Raw genomic sequence first — 9,541 nt, forward strand, 5'->3', positions numbered from 1 at the left:
CATTCATAGATCTATCATAGCATGGGTGTCATTAATGCAGTGGCATATCTTCCTCATCCAAATTAATAAAGATAAACAATTAAAGCATGCAATGATTATCAAAACTAGAACGATATATATATTGATCGATCAAAATTCATAAACAATAACCGAGGGACCTAGATATATAATTCACCGAGAATTAGGTTCTCATGGATCAAAGAAAGTAAACCATCAAAGTGCAAAGAGAGCCATAAGACCAAATAATAAATAAACGTTCAATGTGTTCCTAGACTAACTCCCTACAATAGTTCTCCAAAAATTGGGAATTAGTGGATCCCAATATTGTCTGGATGATGTGTGTCATGCACGCCCTACTCTAATAATCATTGATCATCTCTTGAGAAACTCATCAGAATCCGCTGAAATATAGATGAATATTGCCTCCAATGCTCTTGCTCTTCAGAAATCCGGCCACCCCAGCTCTTTGGAAAAAGAATCTCCTCAAATTTATAGAAAACTAGGGTATTTATAGTAATCGGCTCCGCCACGCCCTCACCACAGCGTTGTGATGTCCGTTGTGAGTAAGTTGTTTGGGCTCCAAGTTGTGTCCTTGCACTGTCTTTGGGCATTATACATCTTGACAATGGCCGTTATAGACTTTACAATGACCATTGTGAGGCCATTATGGCTTCTATGTTGCTACCAGTGAGCTTATGTTGCCACGGCTTGATCACGAAAGTGGTAAGTGTAGACAACGGGCGTTGTAAGTTCCCATTATGCCCATTGTGAGTCGTGGTAAAGCCTTGATTCTGCAACTTGCTTCATTTTGCTTCAAGACATCCTCGAATTCACTTCATTCTTCCTAAAACATAAATAAAGGTCATTGTGAACAAAAGAATGAAATTTCTTCCTAATGAGATGCTAAAAAAGTACAATTTCATTCTAGGTGCAGTGTAAATGTTATAGAAAATATGATCAATTTAGCACTTATCAAATATCCTCACACTTAAGCGCTTTGGTTGTCCTCAAGCAAATAAAACCGATAAAAAATAGAATACATGATAAGTGCTTGAGCTCAGGCAACTAAGTATGGAGTTTAAGTAGTATGGGGGAACAATCAAGTGCCAGGTAACATGATTAGTCCTTTACAAAGAGTAGTCTACTCTACGACGAAGAGTATTTTCCCAAGTGTCGATCTCCAGGTCCACTATCTTATAGTCCACATCGTGTACGTAAAACTTCTTGGGGTTTTTATTCTCGTCTCACTCTTACATTTTTCATAATTCTTATACATGATTACCCTTTCTATTTTTTTATTTCTCACAAGATCTACAGAGCTCGATGTTAAGGTAAAACAACTTATGCTAAATGTATGTAATTTAGAAACCCTATGCCCAGGTCATAAAGAGAGTGGTTATTAGGAATAAATGTCACAAAATTATATAAAATAATTAGAAACATGCAAAAGCAAAACCAAAATTGTGATATTAATTAATTGATTTGATGAACATCCTAATTTAATTAAAAGGTCTAGAAAATTACCTCTGAATCTTCTAAACCCTTTCCTTTGATGTGCCAAATTTGTTCCTTGGATTGTCATAGATCTTCTAGCACCGAACAAAAAAATACCACGCCTCTAGATCACATGCCAGAATTCAAAAACAATCTCCTCTTCATCCACAAATAGTGGCTAGGGTTAGAGCATGAGAGGGAGATCGGAGATTTATCTCACCAGAGAATAGAATTGATTTTTCTTGCCATATAGTCTTAGAGAGGAATCATATTTCTAGAAACTTCATAAAACATGATAAATATTATCCTTTTATGAAGTCCTATTAGAAACATGAAATTTCATAAACATGATAAATATTATACTATTATGAAGTCATATTATAAATACTAGTCATAAAAGAACTAAAACCATTTTTGTCGTCAAGTCCTTATAATTTGATTAATTATTCAGCTCCATCAAACTTTAATCAAAATTTAAACTTATGACAAAAACCCTAGACCAATTTACAATTTCACTCATCCAATGAAGTAATTGATAATTTCACCCCTATACTCAAAACGAGGTTGACTGTTAATTCATTTAAGTGTGACTCTCTAAGCTCATTTCAATTGGCAATGGGAGGATATCAAGGACATTAGTGACACCTAGCTAGCCACGTGGCCCCAATTGAACATGAATGAATAGATCATTTTGAACCTTCCAAATTATGATTACTATATGTGTATAAATATTTTGTTCTTGTGTCCCAACCGAATGAGAGTCATGGTAATCGTCATACTCACTAGCTCAATCATATGCAAATAACCATAGTAGAGTAAAATTACCAAACTACCCTTCATGTCCCACACAATTAGTTTGACTACCTTAGCTAAGGTCTGCTAATATCATCTACTCATGATGGCATAGGATACTAATTCATTTACTTTTGAGAGAACAAATTCCTTTTTGGTAATCACTAAAAACCATTATCTGCCAGACATAACACTTGGAGGTCAGCCCTACAAAAGGGTAAACTTAGCCAAACAACTCTAATAACGAGTAGATGCCACAAGTACATTATAATCACAAGCAATACTTCAGATCTAAGGTTCACTCAAATAATCATAACCAGCAATCCCAATCATTGACGGTCGAAGAGTAAAACCCATGTGATTGGATTGTTATGAGTCATGTTCAAATACATCAATCCCATTAATGTATTTATGACAAATGCTCCCACTATCCCATAGTGTTTAACTAACATTCTTTGTCAACGAATTTATCATATAAATTCTTATGAATCCTTAACACCTAATTAAAGATTCTCTAATTTGTGAACTATTTAAATGTATAAGTACTAAACCCTTATAGTGCACTCATTTTTATCCCATAAAGAGTAGAAAGTTTAACTTAATACAAAAGAACTATAATGTTCAAAACTAATTAAAAATGACATCACAACATTAAAACAAATAACTATTAATAATAAGAATGTATAATACAAAATGAAATTCCCTATACAAGTATTCTCGTTTGCATTCAAGGGCATAATCGTAACAGAGGTAACAATGAGGGAGACTAAAGTAAGAGTTGCATACCTGGTTTGAGTTAAAGTCTGAGTTTGATCTATTGCTACCCAATCAAAAGTATGATGACTTCCTAAACCCCAACATCAAGGTACAAAAAAACAAAGCTAATCAAAATGGAATTTACCATACAAAGGAGGACTTTAAGTTCTCCGATGATTGTGATAAAGAGTTTTCTATCCACTTGAAGAAAGTGATGGAGTACAAGGATTATGCAAACTTACACAACCAACCGAAGGCTTACTATTGAAATAATTGAAGAATTTAAGCTCTCCAAGAAATTTACTACAGAGTTAAGATCTACCAAGACATCATGTTAGGATACCTCAAGCTTGAAGTCATTCAAATGGATTTTGATATTGTCATTTCTTATCTCACTCAGACTCTGAACATCTCTAGAGAGTCAGATTGCTACCTTATTTTATGGAGGCCGATGTCTAAAACCGCTAATTGTGTTCAAGGTTTACAAATCTTTAATACTCGAATTCACTCGCCCTCATCGAATAAACTACTTGCCTCCTTGACTTAAGAACTCTTCTTATGCATTTTCCCTCTTTGTTTTTATTTATGCATTTTCACTCTTTGTTTTTAATTACATGACTAAAAACTATCCATTTTGTTTTTTTTTTTATTGTGTTGGAGATGTGAAGCCTGATGAAAGGGATCGGATCATCAAATGGAGCTACCTCTAGAATATAGCTAGGAAGGCTCGCGATCTTATTACATTAGAAGCTCCATGAGGAAATATCATCACCTGAAGGTACTCTAAATTGGAGGTGGTATTATACATCTTGATCTAAGACATTCAAAACCCCTTTGAAGCAAAAGCATTATAAATCTCCATTATCAATGGTAAAAACACTTTGATTGGATTATTTCAAAATGTTGATTCACCTTTAATAAGGGTTTCTTGAAATGATCCCTAAGTAAATCTTAAAAAGCAAGATAAAAACCACTACGCTAGAAAAGGGTTTTAGAAGTGGCTTTCAAACCCTATAGAGGCAGATTTAACTACCTCTATAGCTTTAGTACTAGTCTTTTTCACCAACTATAAACCACCCTAGATAAATAAAGTTAGCTCTACACATTAAAGCCGATTTGTATCAACCATTAGGGTAAGTTTTAGCTTTGGAAGTAGTTTCTAGTAGCTAGTTTAGAGGTAGTTATAATTGCCTCTAAAAATTATAAGTTGTAGAGGCGTTATAACCACCCTCAAAAACTAATAATTTTTAAACTCCTCCATGGTTTCGCACTCGTGACTATAACTACCACTAAAACTAATGTTTTTAGAATTTTTTTGAGGTGGTTATAATCACCCTCAAAAAACTAATAATTTATTTTAAAGATGGTTATAACCGCTTCAAAACTATCGACTTTTGCCATTAGAGACAGTTATGACCACGTCTAAAATTTGCTCATTAGCTAGATTGAATTTAGTGTATTCCTTTGCTAATCATAAGCAAAGCTTTTGACAAATCTTGAAAGAAAATTATAAATATCCTATCTTCAATTTCATTTATTTTTATTAACAAGCCATGAGCATCTCAAGTACAATATAATTTGCTTAATTACACAAAGTAAAGAACTTCACACCATTTAATTTATCTACCTCTATTACAATGTATTTTTGCTTAATTATACAAAGTAAAGAGCTTCTTATAGCCTCCTTATCTTCAAATCTCTTGATCTTTAACTATGAGTTATCCTACATAAGTAAATAAGCATTGTAAAATAAAGCACTATAATTGTAATTAAAGTCAAATAATGAAGTATTAAATGCTTAAATATAAAATTCATAGCATGCTTAGTTTTAAATATAAAAATAACATCAAAATAATTTCATACAAAAAGGTAATATCAAACCATTTATACTAATTTTATCATCACAAAAACATAATACAAACTGGAACCATTTCCAAAACATAATAATTCAAGTAAAATAGGTAAGAAAGTCACTAGCACAAGAGATAAATTTGACTTTAATATTTTGAATTGCCTTTAAAAATACAAACTTGGGTTAGCAGATACAGCTTTATATGAATAGTATAACTCATTACAATCCTTCAACTTTGGTTGTAAACAATTATTATTAGAATATATAGAGGATAAGGTAGTTTCACTAAAAACATTTTTCTCCAATTAAAGAAAAAATACCTTGGCAACAAACTTGGTGTCATCTCCCTTTCTTTTAATCAAGACAAGTTACTTGCAAAGGAATTAATGAAAGAAGTTCCTCCTATTGCATGATAAGGAACAAGAATAAATTAACTATGTGATTGGTTAAAGCAAGAATTACCAACAGAAAAATATATGCATAAATGAAAGCAAGAATTACTGCTGTATGATTGGTGAATCGTAAATCATTGGTTATTTTAACCAAAATTGAACTTAATTCCATCGAATGAATTATTATTAGGAAAAATATCCAAAATGCCTCAAAAGTGTAATTCAACCACTCCCTACAAAAGGAAAAGGTTTTCTTAATTTCCTTAAAAAATCATCAAAATCATATACATCATAGATTAAGAGATTCAGATTAGCAGAAAACCCAATGAATCGATCTCTTATCAATTACAAGCAGTATAGATCAAAAGAAATTTGATGGACAATGTAAGATAATGTGAGAAGAGGCAATGTTCTCATTAGGGTAACAAACCCAATATATAGATACATGAGTGTGTATGAGTATGTATGAACAGAAAGATACAAGGTACATATATGTTATACATAAAATGTATATTACTCTAATGTATATTACTCTAATGCACCCTCAAACTCACGGTGGGTTGTAAAACCAAGAGTTTGTCAACTAGAACCTGAAATTGAGCAACAGATGGGCCTTAGTAAAACAATCAAAGAACGTACAAGTAGAGGCAAGATACTGGAAGAAGAATACTACAAGCAAGATAATGATGATGAACAAAGTGAACCAAGACCTCAAAATTCTTTGTGCACTCATGAAACACTGGATTTGCAGCAATTTTGATGGCACTTTGGTTATCACAATAGATAGCAGAGAGGGATGTATGTGGAGACACCAAAGTCCATCAAAAATCCGATGCAACCAAAGAACTTCCATAGCAATGGAGGACATAGCACCATACTCAAACTTCGAGAGCTGAAAAGAGTAATAGTAGAATGTTTCTTACTTTTCTAAGAGATAAGTGAATCTCCAAGGAAAATGCGTAAAACCATTAGTAAATCTCCAATCAAGCTATCACCTACCCAGTCAACATCACAATATACGCGCAACTCAAGTGAGGACGTGACAAAAAAAGTAGAGATCAAGTGATGGTGCCATGGAGGTACTGAAGAACCTGTAGAAGTGCAGCATAATGAGTAGATCGGGGAGCACTGACAAACTGTCTAAGGATGCAAACAACATACACAATATCAGGCCGAGTGATGGTCAAATAAATAAGAGCACCCATAAGTGCTCAATAGCGGGTAGGATTAGTTAATAACTCACTATCAAATGAAGAGAGACGATGATGCAACTCAATAGGAGTGAAGGTAGTGCGGAGATTAGTAATGCCAGCTCATCGAAAAATATCAAAAATGTACTTATATTTAGATACCAAGTAACCTCGATGAGAATAAATGACCTTAAGACTCAAAAAGTAACGAAGAGGTCCAAGGCCTTTCATCTGAAACTCGGTGTGTAACCGCTGTTTTAGAGAAAGAATAGTATCAACATCATCACCAGAAATGACCATATCGTCAACATAAAGAAGAAGAATAGTGAGGCCTTGAGGAATCTGCCGAGTGAAGAAGGTATAATTAGGAGAGCTCTTAGTGAAACCAAGAGCAAGGACCACACTGCGAAATTGTTCAAACCAAGTGTGAAGAGCCTATTTGAGTCCATAAATAGCCTGATGAAGATGACATGCATGCTGAGGAGGATGAGAGAAACCAGGAGAAGGAGTCATATAAACATCCTCAGAAAGATCCTCATGTAAGAAGACATTAGTCACATCTAACTGATAAAGTGGCCAGTGATGAGCAGCTGCAATAGTGAAAAAAATATGAACAGTAGTCAACTTCGCTACATCAGCAAATGTCTCCTCATAGTCAATGCCATAGTCCTAAGTGAAACCACGAGCAACAAGATGCACATTGTGGCACTCAATACTACCATTAGCTCGGCTTTTGACTCGATAGACCCAGCGACAGCTAATAGCAGTAATACTAGAGAAAAGTGGAACAAGATCCCATGTATACATGCGTTAAAGAGCTTCGAGTTCCTCTGTCATAGCCTACTTCCAATGGGGATAACTCACAGTCTCATGATAAGACTATGGCTCTCAATGGGAGTGAACAATAACAAGGAATACCTGGAACTCTTGGGAGTAGGTAGAGGAAAGAGAAAGTGCATACTGAGCAGGAGGATGACGAATGCAGTCTGGGTAATGATATAAGGTATCAAGAGCATCTTCAGGAGAAGGTGAGCCAGCAAGGAAGAGGAGGCGAATCACCAGAACCATCAATGTACCCAGAGGATGGAGGAATAAAGGAAATGTTAGTGGAGATTATAGGAGGATGCACAAAATTAACAAAGTGATGGTAAAACCTCGAATACTATCAAGGAAGGAAAAGGATGCACTAGAGGAAGACTGAAGAAAAGAATGATTCGGATAAGATGAAAAAAAGTAAGGTGTGTCTTCAAGAAAGGTTACATAATGGAAAATGCGAAGACGGTAGGATAAAGGATCATAGTAACGATAGCCTTTGTGTTCAGAGCTATAGCCTAGAAAAATGCACTTGGCAGAACGAGGAGAGATTTTGGTTCACTCAATAGTGGGCAAAAGCACAAAAACAAGTATAACCAAAGGTACGAAGGTAACCATAAGAGGGAGATTGAGAGTAAAGATGCTCATAAGGTGTGATACTAGAAAGAGAAGATGAAGGAGTTCTATTAATGAGATAGACAGAGGTAAAAATAGCCATAACCCAAAAAGTTTGAGGGACAGTAGAAGACAAGAGAAGGGACATGAGCAGTGTCCAAGATATGACAATGCTTACGCTCAACAGCACCATTTTGAGCAGGTATGTGAGGGCATGATTGTTGAGTCAGAGTAACGTGAATAGAGAGTAACTCTTTAAACATTGTAGAGAGATACTCACATGCCCCATCAGGGCGAAAGAATTTAATGCGTTTGCTGAACTGAGCATTTACTATTTGTGTAAATTGAGAATAAATGGCAAAGACTTCAGATTGAGAACGCATTAGTTAAAGCCTAGTATAACGGGAGAAATCAGCAATAAAACTGATATAGTAGGAGAACCCACCAAGAGATAAGAGTGGGGCTGGACCCCAGACATTAGAGTGAATAAGGTTAAAAGAAGAATCTAAAAAGAGATTCACATGATGAGAAAAGGAAGAGTCGCGGTTTTAACTAGTCGGCAACCCATACATGGATGTAAAAAAGTAGTAGAATTAGAATCAAGAATACCTGAAGTAGTTAAGAGATTCAGGCAAGCACTAGACAGGTGACCAAGACGATGATGCCAATGATGGAGAGAACACACAGATGCAACAATTGCAAAAAGGTCGAGGAATGGGATGATGAAGATGGTCCAAGTGATATAGTCCCTCCAATCCCACGCCCGGTCCCAATCCTCCGCCTCGTAAGATGATCCCACATGTATCAAGCTATGACACACCCCTTATGAGTGCGTATTGTAAGTGCTATGGGTTATCAAGCTAATAAAGTACCCCTACCGAGTGGGTAGTCGATCCACATGGAATAATGCTTGGAAACACAAGAATTGCTATTTAACTGTGGTGAAGATGATTCAAGAGTTGTGTGAAAAATATCAGTGCAAATGAAGATACTGAAAAGAAGGAAGAGACACAATAGGAATAAGGAGAGGGCAAATCGATAGAAGATGGGGCACCAAAGGGAAAGGGATACTCAATCGTGACTAACCCTCACACTATGCCCCAAAGTGGAAAGGGATACTCTCGACGCCACACCGTAGTGGGTTGTATGAAGATCTCGGGACTCTAAGTGATAAACCCTATTTCCTAATATAGATCTAACCATTTGGTCCAAGCGAAAGACCCCTAGTCACAACTACGCCCCAGCACTAAGGATTACTTCAACGCTTCACTCTGTTACTTGCGCAACTAATCCCCAGCGAAGTTTGTCTCTTAGCACTTCACTCTATCATGACCACAAAGAACTCCTGGAATATGGAGGTAGGATAAATCACATCAGAAAGGAAAGGGGACATTCCGCTACCTCTCGACTCACCCTCTCGACCCTCTCCAACCTTGCTTTTGTTCTAATCCCTCATGGTGTTTCACTCATGCACAAAGATTACCAAGATAGATTCTCAATCCTAGTCTCACTCTAAGGTAAAATCAATGCGACAAGAATTCACGGTTGGAACTAAAAATAAAACATCAATTAAATAAATATAATATTAATGAAACAAAATCATCCTAGGATTTACAAATCCAAGCACCCACTAGGGT

At 35.7% G+C, this 9,541-nt stretch overlaps 1 protein-coding gene across 1 annotated transcript in view; it reads right to left on the reverse strand.

The window, feature by feature from the left end:
* The window catches only part of LOC120265074 (putative laccase-9), a 51,549-nt gene extending 44,005 nt beyond the window's left edge, over positions 1-7,544 (reverse strand). The window contains exons 1-3 of the mRNA XM_039272990.1: positions 7,395-7,544; positions 6,996-7,145; positions 6,666-6,911 (exon numbers count right to left, since the gene is read on the reverse strand). Of these exons, the coding sequence (XP_039128924.1) occupies positions 6,666-6,911; positions 6,996-7,145; positions 7,395-7,544 (546 nt within the window). The remainder of the gene's footprint in view (positions 1-6,665; positions 6,912-6,995; positions 7,146-7,394) is intronic.
* Positions 7,545-9,541: the final 1,997 nt, after the last annotated feature.

The sequence above is a fragment of the Dioscorea cayenensis genome, chromosome 7 (assembly GCF_009730915.1).
Source record: "Dioscorea cayenensis subsp. rotundata cultivar TDr96_F1 chromosome 7, TDr96_F1_v2_PseudoChromosome.rev07_lg8_w22 25.fasta, whole genome shotgun sequence".
Lineage (NCBI taxonomy): Eukaryota > Viridiplantae > Streptophyta > Magnoliopsida > Dioscoreales > Dioscoreaceae > Dioscorea > Dioscorea cayenensis.